Source organism: Pristis pectinata, chromosome 28 (genome assembly GCF_009764475.1).
Source record: "Pristis pectinata isolate sPriPec2 chromosome 28, sPriPec2.1.pri, whole genome shotgun sequence".
Taxonomy (NCBI): Eukaryota; Metazoa; Chordata; class Chondrichthyes; order Rhinopristiformes; family Pristidae; genus Pristis; species Pristis pectinata.
In genome coordinates, this window is record NC_067432.1 from 6,337,096 (window position 1) to 6,359,835 (window position 22,740).

At 45.0% G+C, this 22,740-nt stretch overlaps 1 protein-coding gene across 1 annotated transcript in view; it reads right to left on the reverse strand.

Annotated features, from left to right (window-relative positions):
* itga11a (integrin, alpha 11a) overlaps nt 1-22,740 on the reverse strand; it is a 151,238-nt gene that overhangs the window by 79,347 nt on the left and 49,151 nt on the right. The window contains exons 5-7 of the mRNA XM_052040445.1: nt 11,066-11,180; nt 9,633-9,760; nt 5,228-5,376 (exon numbers count right to left, since the gene is read on the reverse strand). Coding sequence (XP_051896405.1) covers nt 5,228-5,376; nt 9,633-9,760; nt 11,066-11,180 — 392 coding nt within the window. The remainder of the gene's footprint in view (nt 1-5,227; nt 5,377-9,632; nt 9,761-11,065; nt 11,181-22,740) is intronic.

Genomic DNA, 22,740 nt, shown 5'->3' on the forward strand with positions numbered 1-22,740 from the left:
ATTCCATGACCCCTCATCTTATTAATCAGTCTCTTGTGAGGCACCTTATCGAAGACCTTTTGAAAGTCTAAATACACAACGTCTACCGCCTCTCCCTTATCCACCCTACCTGTGATTTCTTCAAAAAACTCCAATAGGTTGGTCAGACAGGACCTCCCCTTCACAAAACCATGTTGACTAGGTCCTATCTTGCCTTGCGTCTCTAGGTATTCGGTAACCTCCAATAATTTTCCCACCACTGACGTCAGACTAATAGGTCTGTAATTGCCTTTGTGCTGCCTCCCACCTTTCTTATACAACGGAACTACATTTGCGACCCTCCAGTCCTCCGGAACCATGCCAGAATCTATCGATTCCTGAAAAATAATCGCCAATGCCTCCGCTATCTCCACAGCCACCTCCTTCAGAACCCGGGGATGCACCTCATCCGGTCCGGGAGACTTATCAGCCTTAAGCCCCTTTAGTTTTCCAAGCACCTTCTCCCTATTAATCTCAATTGAACTCAGCTCCAATTCGTGAGACTCCTGACTAACGGGCACATTGCTTATGTCCTCCACGGTGAAGACCGATGCAAAATATTCATTCAATTCCCTTGCCATCTCACTATCATCCATTATAATACCTCCTGCACCGTTATCAATTGGTCCTATGTCAACCCGTGTCTCTCTTTTATTCCTTATGTATTTAAAAAAACTCTTAGAATCCTTCCGAATGTTGTCCGCCAGCTTCCTTTCGTAACTCATCTTTGCTTTCCTAATGACCTTCTTAGTTTCTCTCTGCAGATTTTTAAAATCGTTCCAATCTTCTGTTTTCCCACTAATTTTTGCTACTTTGTACGCCGCCCCTTTTCCTTTTATTTTATCCTTCACCTCCCTCGTTATCCACATCTGTGCCTTTTTTCCATTCAAAACCTTCTTTTTTCTTGGAATATATCTGTCCTACATTGTCCTTATTTCCTGTAGAAATTTCTTCCATTTTTCCTCTGCTGTCCCTCCAGCTAACTTACTCCTCCAATCAATTTGGGCCAACTCATCTCTCATACCTTTGTAATTTCCCTTATTCCACTGAAATATCGATACACCAGTTATCAGCTTCTCCTTCTCAAACTTGAAACTAAACTCAATCATATTGTGATCACTTGTTCCCAGTGGTTCCTTTACCTTTAGTTCCCTAATCACCTCGGGTTCACTACACAGCACCCAATCCAAAACAGCCGATCCCCTGGTGGGCTCCTCAATAAGTTGCTCCAGAAAAACATCCCTTAGACATTCCACAAACTCACTCTCCTGAGTACTACCGCCTTGCTGCATTTCCCAGTCCACCTTCATGTTAAAATCCCCCATAATTATCTTCACATTGTCACTCTGACACGCTTTTTCTATCTCAATCTGCAACTTATGGTCCACTTCCTGACTGCTGTTCGGGGGCCTATATATGACTGCTATTATTGTTCTTTTACCCTTGCTATTTCTCAGCTCCACCCATAAGGATTCCACCTCCTCTGACCCAATGTCCTTCCTTTCTATTGATTTTATATCGCTACTAACCATCATGGCCACACCTCCCCCTCTGCCTACTCTCCTATCCTTCCTATATACTGTATACCCCTTGACATTCAGTTCCCAATCACATCCATCATGAAGCCACGACTCAGTGATTGCAACGATGTCATATTTATTAACCTGTAGTTGTGCCACTAGGTCATCTACTTTATTCCTGATGCTACGTGCATTTAAATATAGTATGTTTAGACTGGTATCTGCTATTGATTTTATTGTACTTCTATTGATCAGCAGATTATCCTGACTTTCTACCTGTCCATCCTTCTTACTATCTTCGCTACCTACTATCTTAGACATGTTCCTGTAGACCTCATCCCCTATCCTAACATTCGGTATCCGAACATCCTCATCCCCGATCCTAACATTCGGTATCCGAACATCCTCATCCCCGATCCTAACATTCTGTATCCTAACATCCTGATTTGTTGTACTTCTATTATTCAGTAAATTATCCTGACTTATCACCTGCCTGTCATTCTTGCCATCCTCAATGGATTCGTTTCTATACACTTTCTCCCTCACCTTAGCATCTTGTAACCTAGCATCCTGGTTACCATCCCCCTGCCAGATCAGTTTAAACCCTCCCCTACAACTAAATTAAACATTCCCGCCAGGATATTGGACCCTTTGGAGTTTAGATGCAACCCATCCTTAGCAAATAGGTCTTGTTTGTTGCATTTCTCCATGGCCAGGTGTTGCCAGCTGCCTGGGTATGTGGTAATCGTAGGGTGGCCAAGTGCTACTACTGTCCGCGTAGACCAATAATGGGAGGATGTTTGCTGGTGTGTTGGCACAGTGTCTCAGGAGTAAAGACTGGGCAAAAGCATTGGGTCAGAGCCCAAGCATGAACTATGGAGTGGGATGGTGACTGAGATCCACAGAGGTAAAACCTCTCACTAATTCTGCCTGTTCACAGTGCTCAGGACACCCTCTGCCTTTGAGTCCACGTGGAGCTACAGGCAGCAACAAGCTGGAGGAACTCAGTGGGTCAAACAACATCTGTGGAGGGAAAGAAACTACCAACGTTTCAGGTCGAAACCCTGCATCAGGACTCTCTTTTCCCTTTGCAGATGCTGCTCGAACTGTTGGGTTCCTCCAGCAGATTGTTTGCTGCTCCAGATTCCAGTATCTGTCTCCCCACTGGACCTACAGGCAGATATAGTACTGAAAGTTCATCTCCAATATAAGCAAGGCAGCAACAAAGCAATTTCACATCAATGAACATCAGTAAGTAACGGAGGAAAGGCCAGTGGCCTGAGACATTTCTCCCTCCACAGATGCTGCCTAACCTATTAAGCATTTTTGGCATTTAGAACATAGAATACAGCACAGAACAGGCCCTTCGGCCCACAATGTTGTGCCGACATAGCTAATCCCTCCTACCAACAGAATGCCCATAATCCCTCCATTTTCCTCCCATTCATGTGCCCATCCAAGCCCCTCTTAAAAGTCCCCACCACCCTATCAGGCAACGCATTTCAGGCACCCACGACTCTCTGACTTACCCCTCTTAAAACTTACCCCTCACATCTCCTCTGAACCTACCCCCCCTCACCTTAAATGCATGCTTTTTATTCCCCCCACATTCCTATCAACTTCCCACTGATTCCACAACTGGTGGGGGCACCCTACAGTGGCTAATTAACCTTTGGGATGTGGGAGAAAAGCGAAGCATTCGGAGGAAACTCACATGGAGAACATGCAAACTCCACACAGACAGCAGAGGAGGTCAGGATTGAACTCAGGTTGCTGGAGCTGTGAAGTAGCAGCTCTACCAGTTGTCCCACTGTGCCGTTGTAGAAGGTTGTCAAATTTCGTAAGTTGCATTGTAGTAAAGTCAGATGATTGACTGTAGGGTTGCTGTAGCCCTCTCATTAGATGTGGTAGGTTATGTGACAATTCTCAGCAACTTTGGGAGCACATCACCACACTGCCCTCCTCTCTACTGTGGCTTATCACCAAACCAGGGGAGGACTGTCACAGTGTAGGGCCCTGGGGAGTGTTGTAGAATAGAGGAACCTAGGAGTAGAAGTACATGGTTCCCTGAAAGTGGCATCACAGGCAGAAAGAGTGGCAAAGAAGGCGCCTGGCACGCTGGCCTTCATCAGTCAGCGCACTAAGTATAGGAGTTGGGACGTCATATGGCAGTTGTACAAGACGTTGGTGAGGCCGCACCTAAAGTATTGTGTAGAGTTTAAAACACCCTGTTATAGGAAAAATGTTGTTAAGCTGGAAAGAGTGCAAAGATGATTTACGAGAATATCGCCAGGACTCGAGGGCCTGAGTTACAGGGAGCGGTTAGGCAGGCTGGGACTTTATTCATTGGAACGTAAGAGACAGAGGGGTGACCTTATAGAGGTGTATAAAATCACGAGGGGCAGAGATAGGGTGAATGCACACAGCCCTTTTCCAAGAGAAAGGGCATCAAAAACTAGAGGGCACAGGTTTGAGGTGAGAGGGGAGAGATGTAAAAGGGACCTGAGGGGCAACTTCTTCATGCAGAAGGTGGTGGGTAGATCAAACGAGCTGCCAGAGGAAGTGGTTGAGGCAGGTACAATAACAACATTTAAAAGACATTTGGATAGGTACATGGACAGGAAAGGCTTAGAGGGATATGGCACCTTCACAATACTTAGAGGAATGGCCAATCACAACAGGAATCCATTAGCTTTATGGTCACCATTCCTGTTGATGGCTTCTCCTTTCTATTTCTTGTGATGTAGTAGTTGTGCTACTGAACTAGCAGCAAAGGTTCTGGACCATTTACGCAGAGATATGTTTGAATCCCACCACGTCAGCTGGGAATTCAAGTAGAAGTAATTGAGTAAAAATCTGGAATTAATGTTAACCTTGATAATGGTAACCGTAATGCTAATGGAATTGTCGTAAATACTCAGCTGGTTCATTAATGTCCTTTAGGGAAGGAAATCTGCTGCCTCAATCTGATCTGGTCCACATGTGACTCCAACATGGTTGACTCAAGTTCAAGTTTACTGGCAAGTTCAAGTTAAACCCAAACTTTTAACTGCTTCTTTGGTTTAGAGGCAGTTAGGTGTGGACAATAAATGCTAGTGTAGCCATGTCCTGTGAACAAACAAACAAAAATTAATGCCCAGCTACATATGTGGGACTTGAAAACCCCAACCTCCACCCCTGGGTCGTTAATCCGGAAACGTAACCACTATACTACAGCATCAAAATAGGGAGCAAAAGTTTAGGATGCAAAAGATGTGAAAGTGGTTGGGAGATGGAACTGCTCTAACATTCTGGGCTTCAGTTTCAGTTTAGTTTATTGTCATATACACCAAGCTGCAAAGAAGAGTGAACAGTAAAACAATTCCAAAGCTAACAATTCCAAAGTCTTCTAAACTGTGATTAGCTGGTGAGAGCATTAAATGCCTTTTGAAATGCGTTGCTTTACAGTGTCCCATGTTCTCAAACCCAAAATTCGTGCAGAAAGGTTTACCTCCACCCACTCAATAGGAACAGATCGCAACAGGTTGAGCTCTAAGGCACGCACAATGCATCAACATATAAAATGGAAGGACTATTTGGCTCTCGGAGCTATCCACCAGACGGGTTACAAGGTTAATCTGGTCCCTGCCATTGACTTCTAACCACCTGCTGCTGAATTGGAGTGGAAGATGTGGTTAGTTCACTGTTACCGTGCGATCTCAATGCCGTGCGCCGTGTTGGTCTCTGTTCCTCCTCGCTGCTCTATGCTCCTTGCGGCTTTGACGACATCAGTAACAGACTTGTAGTCCCTCAGCTCAAACTCGTGAACGGCAGTCTCCCCGTATTGCACAATTCCCAGCTACAGAGCAAGAACACCAAACATCAGAACCCGGTACTCTCCCCTCAACAGAGTCTGCCCGACACTCTGCACCGCACCAGTCACCCGAGTTTTCCTTTCCCAGGCCTCAGTAATGTGGTTCTCCCCCCCCTCCCCTATTCCGGGTGCTGGACAGTTTGTAGGTGGAGCCTTGTCAGGGGTAAGATCCTGCAGGGCATGGAATCGGGGTCAGTGTGAGCGTGTTTCACAACCAATTTTCCATTCTTCAACCTGAAAATCAGATGTTAAAGTCGATTCCAATAGATCCACTGAATGGTGCAGTTTTGAGACACATTGTGTACAGTTCTGCTTATCACGTAACATGAAGGATGTTGTAGCAATAGAGAGAGTGCAGAAGAGATTGGTATTGGTGTTGGTTTATTATTGTCACTTGTACTGAGGTACAGTGAAAAACTTGTCTTGCGTACCGATCGTACAGGTCAATTCATTACACAGGGCATTGAGGTCGTACAGGCTAAAAACAATAATTCATCAGGATGTTGCCTGGAATGGAGGGCTGTAGTTACAAGGAGAGATAAGATAGGCTGGGTTTGTTCTCACTGGAACGTAGGACAGGCAGGGGAGTGCAGAACTTGAGGGCACAGTTTTAAGGCGAGAGGGAAGAAGTTTAGAGAGGATCTGAGGGGTATGTTTTTCACACAGGGGTGGTGAATATCTCCAATGAGCTCCCAGAGGAGGTGGTGGAGGTAGATACGATTACAACATTTAATTGTACAATTTAAGGTGGTTCACAGGACCCATATGTCGAAGGACAAGTTAGCCCGTTTTTATCACCATATAAATCCTATATGTGATAGATGTAATTCGGAGGTGGCTTCCCTGACACATACGTTTTGGTCCTGTCCTCTTTTGGAAAAATATTGGAAGGACATTTTCAACATTCTTTCAACTGAATATTGATTTACAACCTCACCCAATCACTGCAATTTTTGGGTTACCAGTGATGGAATCTGGCCACCTATCTGCTGCTGCTCGTCGTATGATTGCCTTTGTTACATTAATGGCCAAGCGATCCATTTTGTTTAAATGGAAGGATCCAATACCCCCCACCGCTTTTCAATGGTTTTCTCAAACTATATCATGTTTAAACTTAGAAAAAAATTAGGAGTGGCACTGTTGATTCTTCGCTTAAATTTGAGGAAGTTTGGAGTCCATTTATTCAATATTTTCATATGATATAGATCCATTTTTAATAATCTGTGAATTTAGAGGAGTGGAGTTGATGACATAATAATGCTCTTTGTTCATCGAGAAATATCAGTCCAGTTTTTTTTCTTTTGAGATTTTTGTTTCAGTCTGTTTCGTTTTATTACAATTTTTTTTCGATTTGGGTTTTTTTTAATATAATAAATCTTTTTCTTTCTCCTTTTGACTTTCTTTTCGTAATATATTCATTTACCAAGAAACCGTGGGGCCTAGAATATTTTTTTTATTCTTTATGATTATATATGTCATGATTGTCCCAATCTCTTTGTATTACGTGTATAATTACCGATGTTATATGTATTAATCTGTATTAATCTGAAAATTAATAAAAAGATTGAAAAAGAAAAAAGAACATTTAATTGGCGTTTGGACAGGTACTTAGAGAGGAAAGATGGAGAGGGATACAGGCCTAATGTAGGCAAATGGGATTAGTGTGGATTGATATCACCCTTGGCATTGACGACATGGACCAAAAGGCCCCGTTCCAGTGCTGTACATCTCAATGATTCTACAAAACTCTATGAGGTGTTCCCTTAGTATTGACGCAAATGGATAACTCATTGGATTCAGGATACGGCAAGCTGTCTGCCAGCTCTCTACAAGCTAGCAGTGAGCATTGAATGTGAGGCTGTTGCAAAAGTAAATAAATCTATTTATTAAAAGACCTCCATTTAATGACCATTAAAGCATAAAGACATTTATGGCTCCAGGGTTTTGCATTTCTGATTTATTCCATTTTAGGTTATTCAGATTGAAGCTGAACCGTTATAATAAATCAGTTCTTTATTTCAAGAAAAGGGTTCTTTGTGGTTAAGTCCTGAAGTTATTAATTCAGACTAGGAAGATGAAGTTTATAGTCAGTGTTATGACTTCTAGAGTGTTACGGTAAATTTAATAAACTGTTTATGCATCTTTAGGATCTGTGGTCAGATTTAGTCTAAGCTGATGGGCTGAAATCCGACCACGCTTTTTAACTTCATTTTTGGGATCTTGATGATGCAGGAAAGGACAGCATTTATTACTTATCCCTAATTGCTGCTGAGAAGATGGTGGTGAGCTACCATAGTCGTTCTGGTGAAAGTGTTCCCACAGTGCGGTTGGCGAAGGTGTTTCAGGATTTAGACGCTGCAATAATGAAGGACTGTCGATTTATCTCGAAATCAGGATGGTGATGGATTGGAGGCGATCCTGCAGTTGGTAGTGTTCCCATATGCTGCTGTCCTTCTAGGTGACAGGTTCACGGGTGCAGGAAGTGCTGCTGGATTAGTCTAGGCAAGTAACTGCAGTGCATTTTGTGACTGGTAGTCATGGTGCTGCACTGGGTGGAAGGAATCAATGTTTTGGGTGGCAGATCAGGTACCAATTAAGCAGGGCTGCTTCGTTCTGGATGGCATTGAGTTCCTTGAGAATTGGAGCTACAATAATTCAGGCAAGTGGAAAGTATTTGATCACACTTGTGCCTGGTAGGTGTGGAAGGGATTTAGGATGTCAGGAGCTGAGTCACTTGCTGCAAGATACCCAGCCTCAGACTTACTCTTGCGGTCACAGTGTTTATGGCTGGTCCACTTGAGTTTCCGTCAATGGTAACCCCCAAGAATGTTAATGGTGGGGTCTCAGTGATGTTAATGCCACTGAGTGTCAAAGGTGGATGGTTAGACTCTCTCTTGTTGGATTTGGTCATGAATGTTATTTGCCACCTATCAGTCTTTGCCAGTATGTTGCCTGGTCTTGCTGCAGATATGGACAGCTACATTTGCTGTAGAGTTGCAAGTGGAATTGAATATCGTACAATCGTAATGAACACCCCTGCTTTTGATGGAAGGAAAGTCAGTGATGAAGCAGCTGAAGCTCAACACACTGCCCCAAGAACTCCTGCAGTCATGTCTTGGGGTTGGCGTGGTTCACTTCCAACAACCACAACTATCTCACTTTATCCCAGGTATGATTCCAACCATTGGAGTGTTTTCTTGATACCCATTGACTTCAGTTTTACCAAATTCTTCTTGATGCTAAACTTGGTCGAATGCTGCCTTGATGTCAAGGGCAGTCACTCTTACCTCACCTCTGGAATTCTGGTCTCTGGTCCATGTTTGGACCAAAACCATTCTCAGTTATCTTCCTGTCATTTTTCCCCTTGCTGCCTGGTGTGGGTGGATACAGGGGAATGCTGTGAGTCAGTAGCCATTGAGTGTAAGTCTAGAAAGTTGGCAGTGGTGGTCAATTTGATTCCATTCTCTTCATCCAGTTCCTTCATGTGCAGAGAGGACTTTCTGCTCCATGAAATCTTGGCTGATTTTCTAATGGTCCTGAGGTCAATATTGAACAGCACGATTGAGGTAGTTTCATTTCACTAACTGACACAGTGCAAGAAGAAGCTTGCCCATCACCACCTTCTCGAGATCAACGGGACGTGGCCAATCACCTTCAGCCTGACCGTTAATGGCCACATCTCGAGAATGAATAGAAGTAAACTATCCCCAGTTACCAAGCCGGCTTGAATCTATAACCTTGGCCTGGGTTAGAGATCAGATCAAGAGCTCCCCGAGCGGGGTTACCAGTCTCAGAGATAGAATCCCGAAACGTTAACCGTTTCTGCTTCCACAGGTGCTGCCTGACCTGCTGAAAGTTTCCAGTGGTTTCTGTTTTTGTTTAAACTTTCTCACATCTGCCTTTTGTTTTTGGTTTTCTTTGAAGGACCAGACAGTGTTCTAGATCACAGCAACTCATTGTGTAAAAACACCTTCTCATGAACCCTTCTATGTCTATTGCTACTTACCACAAGTCTGATTCCTCCAGTTAGTGACCTTCCTGCCAGTCCCTCCACCCACAATTTATTCGCTCCATGATTTTGAACTTCCTCCATCAAATTTCCCCTGAACCGTCATTGCTCCAAGGCAAAAGCCCGAGATGTGTGGGAGCTGCACACTGCAACATGTGACAAGCCCCATTACATGGATGAGTCATACCCTAATTCGTTACAAGCGGAAGGACTAGCATTCAGTGCTACTCACCCGTATCTGGCCTGGTCCAATGTAAAATTTCTTCAGAATGTTTATTAGGAAGTTCTGGACCTCATACCAAGGGTAAATGCTATTGGAACCATCCAAAACAATCACAATATCCATGTACGTCTCACAGCCTGTGAAAGGAAGCAACTAAAGTTCAATGTCATGTTAATCAGGTGCCTGACATCCAGACATGCTGATTCTTAACTGCAAAAGTTATATTGAATCTGTTCAAGACACTGGTTGGGCTGCAACTCTTGTCAGCTGCTCTTATGCAGAGCTGCAAACAAGATAAGATATCATCATTAGTCACATGTACATCGAAACACACAGTGAAATGCACCTTTTGCGTAGAGTGTTCTGGGGGCAGCCCACAAGTGTCGCCACGCTTCCAGCGCCAACATAGCATGCCCACAACTTCCTAACCTGTACGTCTTTGGAATGTGGGAGGAAACCGGAGCACCCGGAGGAAACCCACACAGACACGGGGAGAACGTACAAACTCCTTACAGACAGTCGCCGGAATTGAACCCGGGTCATTGGTGCTGTAAAGTGTTATGCTAACCACTACACTACTGTGGGCTGAGTGGCCTTATTCTACGTTGCAACCAACCTGTGATCCTGAGACTAGAGCACTACATCCAATTTTGGACACACACTTTAGGAAGGAAGTGAAGATCCTACGGTGGGTGGGGGAAAGATTTTCTAGAATGGTCCCAGTGACGTGGAACTTCGGCTGAACATTAGACCAGAGGTGCAGCCTTAACAAAGGTTCTCCTTGCAAAGCACCTCCCCCCTGAGGGGCAACTTGTTCACGCAGAGGGTGGTGTGTGAACAAGTTGCCCCTCAGGTCCCTTTTAAATCTTTCCCCGCTCACCTTAAACCTATGCCCTCTAGTTTTTGATTCCTTTTCACTGGGGATAACGAGTGTGCTTATTCACCCTATCTTTGCCCCTGGGTTGTCCTTACTGCATAAAAAGTTGGGAGGACTCCATGACTGGTTTGGACAGGGTAAACCGATGGAAGCTGTTCCCATTGGCAAACAGTTCAAGGATCAGCAGATTACAGATTTAAAATTCCGGGCAAAAGGGGGAAGTGTAAGGAGTTAAAAGAACTTTTCTACTCAGAGAGTAGTTTGATTCTGATCTCAGTGTCTGTAAGGGCGGTGGAAGCTAATCAACCAGGGCCTTCAAGTGGGTCGTCGACGGACACTTGAGAGGGAATAAGTTACAGGACAATGGGGAAAGTGGAGGGGAATGAGACTGATAGATTGCTCTACCAGTAGCCTGCACAGATTTAATGGGCCGAATGGCTCCTTCAGTGCCACAGCTTTCCTATGAGTATTATTCCCTTCATCTGTGACAACATTAGGCCAGACACCACATTGCTTTAACCACTAAAGACACATGAGTGGATCGCGACAGGGACAGTCATCGTACGCTGGATGGCGGGTGCAAAGGCTCGGGCACTTTTGAAGTTGGAGCTGATCTTGCAGCAGATGCCAGTGCTGTAGTAGGAGCTTCCGCACTCGTGAGACCAGAGCGGTCCGCATGTCTGTGGAGAAAGCAGGAAAGCAGGACAAAGTGAGCACCTGGCCCAGAATTCTGACCCTTTATACAAAGACGTCACATTCCCAGTCAGCCTCCTCACTGCTGCTAACCGTAGCTATGAACTTGCTGCAAAGCATATGGATGCTCATGGAATCAGTTGAATGCTCCACATGTGGCTTCCTGACACCCTGACGTTAATCACTCCACACTGGTGGCCCTGCTTTCAGCTGCCAAGGGACCAAGCTTTTAGAATTCCTTCCCTAAACCTTGCTGCTTCTCTCCCTCTCTCTCTCTCACCCCCCCCCCACACACATGCTCTCTCTCTCTCACACACACGCTCACTCTCCCCCTCTCTCACACACATTCACTCTCCCTCTCTCTCTCACACACACACTCACTCTCCCTCTCTCTCACACACACGCACACACACATACACACACACACACACACACACACTCTCCCTCACTCTCTCACACACACACTCACGCTCCCTCTCTCTCTTGCTGTCTTCTCCTTTAAGAAGGTCCTTAATATCTGCAACTCTGACCAAGTTTTCAATCAGCTGCTGCCATACATGGCTTGGTGACAAATTTTATCTGAATACACTCCACGAAGCATCTTGGGAATTTATTGCTCTGTCAAAGGCACTACATAAATGCAAGTTGTAGCTGTTTCAAATATCTGTAGGTGCAAGGTTTTATTTGACACTACACCACCAAACAGGAACATAACATTAAAAGCATGCTTCTCCAATAACCAAGCAATAAGTTCAAAATAAATACATATCCCCTTTGGAACATGAGAATGTGATTAACAATGATGCTATAATGTCTTTGTGAGTGTCTGTGAGCTATTGGGTGCATGGTCTGTGGTTTTAATGGGGGTTTGCTTTCAGAACTGCTGTGAATGTTGGGTCAGACCCAACTCCAAGGCATTTCCTCATCTTCTCCAGCTCTTAAAGCAAATACATGCCAGAGACAGTGAGCCCCACGGGAAGGATAGGTGACTGCAGCCTTATTCGTGAGACTGCTGCTGACTGCAAAAGTTGCTTGGCCTCAATCAGCAGAGTTACACCAGACCATGGACTTCCCTTTGGCTTCTTCCCAGACATTTAGAATATTCTAGAGACCAGGGCCTCACTGGAGTCCTGATATCATGTAAATACACAAGTGATAAGGATGCAGCACGGACGTATCTATCTCAGACAGCTTCTCACCCCATCTCGTCACTACGGTTGGGGAAATCATCGCAACCTCTCCCGTTCTCCCCCAAGAATCAAAAAACTGCAGATGCTGGAAGCCTGAAATAAAAACAGAAAATGCTGGAAACACTCAGGTCAGGCTGTGGAAAGAGAAACAGAGATAACGTTTCAGGTTGAAGACCCTTCATCAGAGAAACTCAGAAAGTTTTCGACCTGACTCGTTAACTGTCTCTCTATCCACAGGTGCTGCCTGACCTGCTGAGTACTTCCAACACTGCCTGATTTTATTTCCCAAACTCCAATGTTGTCCTGGAATCACGATTCCAGTGAAAGAACAGCACTGGAGTGGAAGCTGAAGGAACTCCTGCCAAGAGATTTTATTTAGGAGCAACCCTCGGGAACTTCTTTTGGATAAACAATTATGTAAATCTATATTCAGGGACTGCAACTGGCTCTCAGTGAGAGGAGGCCCTTCCATTTTTAGGTCAGTACCAAAGCTGGATTGTTTCTAATAGGGCACATGAGGAGGATGCATGCAGCCCGATCCCTGTGGACATCCCTCGAGGTCAGTAACTGCCTACTAATTGGGAGCAGAGGACCTGACTGACCTGTCGCCTGTCAACCTCACAGTCCTACCAATCAAGACCAACTAATTCAGAGCAGAGTTGCTTAAGACAACAAATTGGATATACGTAGTAAGTTTAATGTAGTAAGATGTCTCACAGAAGCTATTATTAATAAAAAAAATGCCACCAATCAACATAAAGAGCCTAAGATCTGGAAGTGTTTCCCTAACCACTTCGTTTCTCCGCCTCTCTTTCCTTAACATCTGCATCTTAAAGCTTGACCAAAGAGAGAGGTTTTAAAAAGTGTCTAAAGGGGGATGAGAGGGCAAGAAAACTTCAGAGAGGGAATTCCAGTGTTTAGGATGCAGATAGCTGCCTATGGGACGATTACTTAAAATGGGCGGCGCGGACTTGTTGGGCTGGAAGGGCCTGTTAACATGCTGTAAATTAAGAAAAAATTTTTTTTTTAAATTTAAATAATTTAAATTCAGGGTGTGCATCAGGTCAGAGCTGGAGAGATAATGAAGTGAACGCTACTTATTGCAACAAGATCCCATGTGAAGAAATGGGGAGAAAAATGGGATATTCTTTCTTCTTTCTTGTAAAAATCGAATATAATTTATGTATTTCTTATGAATGCTGCTTATCTGATGCTGTGTGCCCATATCCGCAAGAAACTGCAGAGAGTTGTGGACACAGCTCAGTACATTGCGGAAACCAGCCTCCCCTCCACGGATTCTGTCTACACTTCTCGTTGCCTCGGTAAAGCAGCCAGCATAATCAATAACCTCACTCACCCCAGACATCCTCGCTTCTCCCCCCTCCCATCAGGCAGAAGATACAAAAACCTGAAAGCACATACCACCAGGCTCAAGGACAGCTTCTATTCCGCTGTTATAAGACTATTGAATGGTTCCCTAATACGATAAGATGGACTCTTGACCTCACAATCAACCTCGTTATGACCTTGTACCTTATTGTCTACCAGCACTGCACTTTCTCTGTGACTGTAGCACTTGTACTACCTCAATGCACTGTTAATGAATTGATCTGTATGAATTGTATGCAAGACGAGTTTTTCACTGCACCTCGGTACATGTGACAATAATAAACCAATTTACCAATCTACCAATTTGTGATGCTGCTGTAAGTAAGTTTTTCATTACACCTGTATGTACATGCATGCACTTGTGCAAAGGACAATAAACTTGACTTTGACTGTTTTAAGAATATATGATATAGAAGTGGGCTGTTCAACCTCGTGCATTTGCTACTCCCTTCCAGAAGATCATGGCCAGTCTTTTGCCTCAGTGCCACTTTCCTGCACTAACCCTATAAGCAACGATTCCCCTAATATCTGAAAAGCTTTCAGTATCTGCCTTGAATATAATCAGCAACTAAGCCTCCCTAGACTTTCTGGGGAGAGAATCCCAAAAATTCTCTACACTCTGCGTGAAGAACTTTCTTCTCGACTACAACCTTACTTATTCTTAAACTAAGTCCTTATTTTGAGACTTTGACCCCTGATTCCAGACACCCCAGTCAGGGGAAACCTCAGCTCCACATCCAGTCTGTCAAGCTCCATAAGAATTTTATGCTTCAATAAATCACTACTCATTCTTCTAAACACTAGAATATGGGTCCAGTATATGTAATCCCTTATCATAAGACAAAGCCGCCCATCCCAGGAATCAATTGGCGATGAACCTTTGCTTCACTCCCTCTATCACATGTGTATCTTTTGTTAGGTGTAGAGACCAGAGCTGAACACCATTGTCCAGGTACAGCCTCAACAAGGCCCCACATAGCTGCAGAAGAGATGTTGGCCAGAACTTTGTTAAAGCTCTTTTCTTTGATTCAAATCAGATAAATGGAGCCTTGCATGCCCAACATGACAGGCTCTATGCATTGTCTGGTCTCGACTGGAAGGGCGGACATCTTTAACATTGAACAAAGCCATAGAACACAAGGAATCATAGGGAATATCGTTTACCATTGTGAAAAATGGACAATTACTTTTGTTTCAAGATGGAGTTTGATCATCGGGAACCTTGACAACAATCAACAAAGTAAGAAAGGATAACTTCGAAGAAATGACAACAACCTACAGCAACCTGTCAGAACCCTGCTTTGGGTCAGCCATGGCCATGCGGCCAGCACACTTGCTTCTGAGTCAGCAGGTTGTGGGTTCAAATCCCATTCCAGAGACCTGAGTACAGAGTCTAGACTGACCTTCCAGTGAAGGAACGCAATACTGGTCAGGTGGCCTCCTTTATTAAACTAAGGCCAGGTCTGCTCTCTCAGGTTGATGTAAAATATCCCATGAGACTATCTCAAGGATAAGCAGTGGAATTATTCCCAGTGTCCTAACCAACACCAATCCCTCAATCAACGTCACTTGGAATGAGTAGATTATTTGGTCATTATCACTTTGCTTGTTTTGGGGAGCTTGCTGTGCATAAAAATGTGCCAAGTTATTTTCTATACAACAAAGTCATCACAAAGTACTTCATTGGTTATTAAGAACTTTGGATGTACTGAATTGTGAGAGGTTCCATAGAAGTGCAAATGTCTATCTTTTCTCATTCTGGGTTTAAGACTCTGGTGTTGCCACAGTAAGGTGAATGACTTGAAGGAGGCCCTGAGCCCATCACTAGAAGGGAATTCAAATGAGTCATGCCACACAGGACAAGCTCATTCTGCCCATCGTGTCTCAGCTGAATCTCCTGGAAGATCTATCACATTCCTCCACACCCCGACTCTGTGCAGTACTGAAACCCTTCAGGTACAAGTCCAAGTTCCACTTCTGTTGAATCTGCTTCCCCATCCTCTCAGAAAGTACATTCCAGGTCACAACAAAGCACTAGGTAAAACCCCTCTCCTCTTCTGCCAACTGGATCATGTGCCTGGACTTCTAAACACGAACCTTCTGTTTATCAGTTCTCCTGCCAGCGGGAACAACGTCTACCATCTCACTGGAAAATTAACTTTCAAACACCCCAGGCACACATACACAACCACTCTGTCACACAACTGCTCCCTCTCAAACACACACACAAACATGCAAAACCCCTCACACACACGCACACACGCACGCGCGCACACACACACACACACACACACACAGAGGCAACTGTTCTCTTACACACAATTGTTCCCTCACAGACACATACCACTTCCTCACACACACAACTGCTCACACACATACACACACCTCTCCGTCACGCACACAGAGACAACTGCTGTTTTGTACAAACAACTGCTCTCACATGGACACACATAAATACACACACACAAACACCACAACCACTCTCCTGCGCATACACATAAGTAGCTCACACCTGCAGATACACAACAGCTCACACACACATACACACGCAGACAAAACTGCTCACTTTCTCACACACACACAAACTGCTCTCACATACACCCCACAGCTGACTCATCACCCACCCATGCCCCCACACACACACACACACACACAAACACAGCTGCTTGCACACCCAGATGCATGTGTACACACACAGCCACACACAAGCACACAACCACTCTCACACACACATGCACATACACCCGCCCACCCAACCCCCAATACCCCCCCACACAAAACTCCCCACACCAATCCACTGACACCAACACACACTTACACAAAAAAACACAGAGACACATATACATCAGCTAGGGTTAACACCAGTTTGAGCTGATGTTAGTACAGCTGGCTTGCTCTGTCGGGTTCAGGAACGTTGACAGATTAAATAATAAATATTGAACAGAAAGAGACGGCAGAAAAGGATGGAAAGAAAAGCCCGGCATTGAAGCCAATCAGATTTTGGGAATGATTCCTAACCACATCCGAGTAGGTCTGTCGCTAAAGGCAGCATCGGGGGTGGTGCTGAGCCACAGTCTTAACATTGTCCCTGGTTGAAACTGCAGCATCTGCGGAACTATGGCGCAGAGCCAGCCTGCAGCTTCGGCCCTTATATTTAGCTCTGTTCTCCCTAGGGTCAACAGACAAACATTTCAGTGAAGACTGAGCTCCCATTTGTTTATCCAGCAACTCTTACCAGGAGCATTTTTATAGCACCAAAACACTCCAAAGTGCATTACAGCCAGTGAAGATTTCACTGTGGGGAATGCAGCAGAAATGTGTGCACAGCAGGATCCCAGTGTTGGATTGGACTGTTTTAAGTAGTTTTTAACATGTACAGTGTTTAATACACCTCAAGTGGCTGTACAAGGAATGGCCGTTTCCTAGTTTATTGGTTCGTCCATCAGATGAGTGCGAGTTTTCTCATTGGTTGATTTAGCCACAGGTATCGAATAGATTTTCTGATTGGACTATTGTTAGCTAAGGATTACCTCTTATCTCAGGTATAAGAGGTGTCGTCTTTTGTTAATCACTCTCTTGCTCTCTTCCCCCCACTGGCCCTAGCTCATTTTAGTTCCTTTGTCTCGGCTCACCTCCTAGTAGTAAAGCTAGTGCCATGTGCTCTGCGACTGCTTCTTTGTTTTAAACTTTTCCAATAAAACTTTGTGAAGCACCAAGTTGTTTTCAGCTCATTCTTGGACTCCTGAAAGAACCTGCGGATTTGAAAATAACCAGATCCGACACCAGAGTTCAAGGTGATAATGAATAGATAACCTCATTGATTAAGGGACTAATATTGGGTGGGGTCACTCCCCTGCTCTCCTTTGTACCTCTGCATCATTTACCTCCCTGTGGGCCTCAGAACCTCTCATGTGACAGACAGCAGCTTCTGACTGTTCTCCCTAAAGTGTCAGGTCAGCTGCTTTAGTGCAAGTCGAAACTGTGGACAGTTTTGGTCACCTTGTTATGGGAAAGACGTGGTTAAACTGGAAAGAGTGCAGGAAAGATTTATGAGGATGTTGCCGGGACTAGAGGGCCTGAGTTGAGGGGAGAGGTCGGCCAGGATCAATCTTTATTCTTTGGAGTGCAGGAGAACAAGGGGTGATCTTATAGAAGTTTATGAAATTATGAGGGGCATAGATGAGGTGGATGATAGCAGCCTTTTCCCCAGGGTAGAGGAATCCAAAACTAGGGGGTATAGATTTAGGGTGAGTGGGGAAAGATGAGGGGCAAATTTTTCACGCAGATGGTGGTAAGTATATGGAATGAGCTGCCAGAAGAAGTGATTGAGGCAGGTACAACAGTATCATTTAAACACTTGGATAGGTACACTGAGGCGTGGGGCTTGGAGGGATAAGGGCCGAATGCAGGAAATTGGGATTAGCTGGGTGGGCACTGTGGTCGGCATGGACTCGTTGGGCCGAAGGGCCTGTATCTGTGCTGTATTGCTCTATAAGTCACTGGAGTGGGACTTGAACCAACTAGCTTCTGACACAGCAGTGAGAGAGGGTCGGCTACTCACTGAGCCACAGCAGAAATCACACAAGTCATAGAGTTACAGAGAGAGACCGTACGGAGTCCATGCCAACCATCAGTCACCAATTTACACTAATCTTACGTTAATCGTATCTTTTTCTTCTCATCAACTGACCCCAGATTCTACCACTCACGGACACACTTGGAGTAATTTACAGCAGCTGTTTAGACCACCGACCTGCAAGTCTTTGGGATGTGGGAGGAAACCGGAGCATCCGGAGGAAACCCACATGGTCACACGTGCAAACTCCACACAGTCAGCACTGAAGGCGAGGACCAAACCCGGGTCGCTGGAGCTGTTCGACCAGCTGTGCCACCGTGTTGCCCAAGTACAAAGGGATGAGGAAGGGGTCAGGTTTGCCTGAACTGCTCTCCCTTTCAGAGCAGCCCTTCAAAACCTCCTCCAAATTCTTCCTAAAAACATGGACTTTTGTGCCTGATTTTAGAATTCAATGGACACTCACGAGACTGTAAAACGGGTCTGGCATATTGAGGAAGTTAATAAATCATAAAGTTTAGAGTCATACAGCATGGAAACAGACCCTTCGGCCCAACTGGTCCATGCCAATCAAGATGCCCCATGCAAGCTGGTCCCATTTGCCAGCATTTGCCCAATCCATGTACCTGTCCAACTTCCTTTTAAAAGTTGTTATTGTAACTGTCTCAACCACTTCCTCTGGCAGCTGATTCCACATAGATACCATCCTTTGTGTAAAAAAAGTTGCCCCTCAAGTTCCTATTAAATCTTTCCCCTCTCACCCTAAACCTATGTCCTTTAGTTCTTATTTCTCCAATTCTGGGAAAAAGACTGAGTGCATTGGCAGGGACGGTAGTGTAGCGGTTAACATAACGCAATTACAGCGCCAGTAACCCGGGTTCAATTCTGGCCACTGTCTGTAAGGAGTTTGTACGTTCTCCCCGTGTCTGCGTGGGTTTCCTCTGGGTGCTCCGGTTTCCTCCCACATTCCAAAGATGTATGGGTTAGGAAGTTGTGGGCATGCTTTGTTGGCGCTGGAAGCAAGGCGACACTTGAGGGCTGCCCCCAGAATACTCTACATAAAAAGATGCATTTCACTGTGTGTTCCGATGTACAAGTGACTAATAAAGAAATCTTATCTATGCCCCTCATGATTTTTTACACCTCTGTAAGATCACCTCTCAGTCTCATACGCTCCAAGGAATAAAGTCCTAGCCTGTCCAACCTTTCCCTATAACTCAGTGCCTCAAGTCCTGGCAACATCCTTCTAAATCTTTTCTGCACTCTTTTCAGTTCAATAACATCTTTCCTATAGCAGGGTGACCAAAACTGAACACAATACTCCAAGCACGGCCTCACCAGCGTCCTATACAACCACACCATGACCTCCCAACTTTTACACTCAGTGCCCTGACTGATGAAAGCCAGCATACCAAAACCTTCTTCACCATCCCAAATATTGGAGGAATTTTGTGGTGGAGAATAAGCGCTTGCACAAAAGAGTAATTTATAATGGATTGGATTAGATTATCATTGTCACATGTACTGAGATACAGTGAACAGCTGTTGTTTTGCCTACCATCCTAACAGATCATGCCATACATAATTATATTGAGGTAGTAAAGAGAAAACAGAATGCATAACATAGTGTTACGGAGAAAGTGCAGTGCAAGTAGACAAAAAAAGTGCAAGGGCCATGAAGAAGCAGATTGGGAGGTCAAAGTTCAAGAGTTCATCCTTTAGCGTATGAGAGGTCCATGGTGCAGAAGTTCTAAACTCCATCACACACTGCAGTAGATGTGACTGTGATGGTGTCAAGCATTCACCATTGATGCAGCGAATGAGAACGGGGAGAGACTTGAAACACGCTGTCAGCCTGACGTCTTCAGACCCCCACCAACTCGCCAAGACCTACATCAGTGAACTTACAGGAGAAGTGATCGTTGATAAATTTGTAAGGTGGGGGCTGCTTTTGCTGTGGTATGACCCACACACGCCAATAATACCGACGACAAGTTGAGAATTAATGGCGGCCACCTCACTGGGATAACCTCCTGCTACTTGAGAGTCTGTGGAGATTCCTGACTGTCACCAAAGAGTCGGCAAGACCTTGGCTTAGTGTCTCTTGGCAGCTTCAATTGGATATTAGGTGAGGATAAAGTTGGGGTCTGGCTGAGGTGCGCCCCCATGGTCAAATACAGTCCCCCCCAAGGGTCAACACACAAAGCACTGGAGGCACTCAGCAGGTCAGGCAGCGTCTATGGAGGGAAATGGACAGTCGACATTGTGGGTCGATCACCTTCACCTGGACTGAAAGATAGAGGGGAGATGGAGGGAAGGAGTGGAGCAAGAGCTGGCAGGCGATAGGTGGATCCAGGTGAGGAGGGGGTGTTATGTAGATGGGGGAGGGGAGAGTGGGCATAGTGCCAGAAGCATTGACAAAGGGCTGAAGATGATGGGATCTGATAGGAGAGGAGCATGGGGTCAAGGGACGGTGGAGAAGGCAGATGGAAATGGCAGGGGGAGGGGAACCGGTGGGTGGTGATGGACAGATGGAGAGGTGGAGGAGGGGAAAGAGACATGGTGATGGCGGCCATATAGATTCCCCAAGGATGACTGCACTGTGGCCAGCTGATTGTTGTAGACCATTCCCATGACACTTGCCACTGCTGCCTCACGGGCTGACGAATCAGCTGTTTCCTCTCTCCTCTTATCCGACCGTATTATCTGGTAAAATTAATTCCACGGCAGTGATTTAATCCAATTTGCTTCATGTGGAACCAGCGCTTTATGAGGACCACTGCCCAACACTAATCAACCTTTCAAATATCTGCGTGGCTTTTACAACCAGGTGATAAAGAGTATGGCCAAAATACGAAGGACTTCTTGTAGGACTAAAACTGATGGATGGGACATTGTGCGGCTCGAGCCTGGGTGTGACGGCCACAGGACTATTCCCACATGGACGGCCAATGCAGGAAACTCTGTGCTGGGATCGCTGAATTGTACTTCATCCCAAAACGTGATAAAAGAACATAGAACAGTATAGGAACAACACAGGAACAGCCCCTTTGGTCCATCATGTCTGTGTTGACCATGATGCCAATTTTAACTAATCCTATCTGCACATGGTCCATATTCCTCCATTCCCTGCCTGACTAAATGCCCCTTAAATGTTTCAATCGTATCTGCTTCCACCATTTCCCCTGGTAGCCCGTTCCAGGCACCAACTGCTCTCTGTGTAAAAAACTTGCCTCGTAAATCTCCTTTAAACCTTCCCCTTCTCACGTTAAACCTATGCCCTCTGGTACTTGACATGTACCTGGGAGAAAGGCGCTGGCAATCTACTCTATCTATGTCTCCCATAGTTTTATTATGCAACAATCTGTATAATTTAATACCACAGAAGAAGATCAATTTTGTTCAAAATGCACGATTAATGGATGCTGTAGATTACCATGTTCATTTTTCCTTTCACTTCCATGCCATATAAGCTGAAAATAGTCAGCAGGTCATGCAGCATCTGTGGAGAGAGGAACAGGGGTTTCTGCTTCCATCTCCACAGATGCTGTCAGAGCTGCTGAGCATTTCCAGCATTTTTTGTTTTTTTTACTTCAGATTTCCACCATCTGTCACTTGGTGCTCTTCTTTTCCTTACAATGCAGCTTGGCTCAGGGACTCTCATTCAAGACAGGAAGTTGTGGGTTCAAGTCCCACCCGAGGCACTTGAGGACAAGTTCCAAGCAGGCATGTGAGTTGAGCACCGAGGGTATCCTGCACTGCAGGAGGTGCTGCCTTTTGGATGGGACAAGGGCTTGTCTACTCTTTCAATGGACACTAAAGAACGAATGGGTGCTATTTTGAAGGAGACTTTTCTCCCATGCACTGACCAAATTTTATCTCTTAGTCATTATCTCCCAGAGCAAATACACTGGTTATGTATCATGTCACTGTTTACAGGGGATTGCTGTGTTTAAGGGGGGTTATCATTTTTCCCCTACTAACAACCACACTTCAATAACTGTTTGCTGGAATATCTGGGGGCTGTTGAAGTGCTGATATTTGAAGGAAACAGGAGAAGCAGTTTGCCATTCAACCCTTCCGTCTGCTTGGCCGCTCAATAAGATCACGGCCAATCTGATCATTGGCTCATCTCCACTTGTCTGCCCGTTCTCCATGATCCATAATTCCCCTTTAGTCCATCCTCTCAACCTTGAATGTGTCCAATGAGTCAGTACCCACAGCTCACTGTGTAGAAGATCCAAAGAACCATGACCCTCAGAGGGAAATAAATCCTTTCTCATCTTTGTCTTAAATGGTCGCTCTCTTATACTGAGACTAAAGAAGCTCATTCCAGATTCCTTCCCAGGGGAGTTCACAGCATCCACTCTGTCAAAACCCATCAGAATCTTGTAT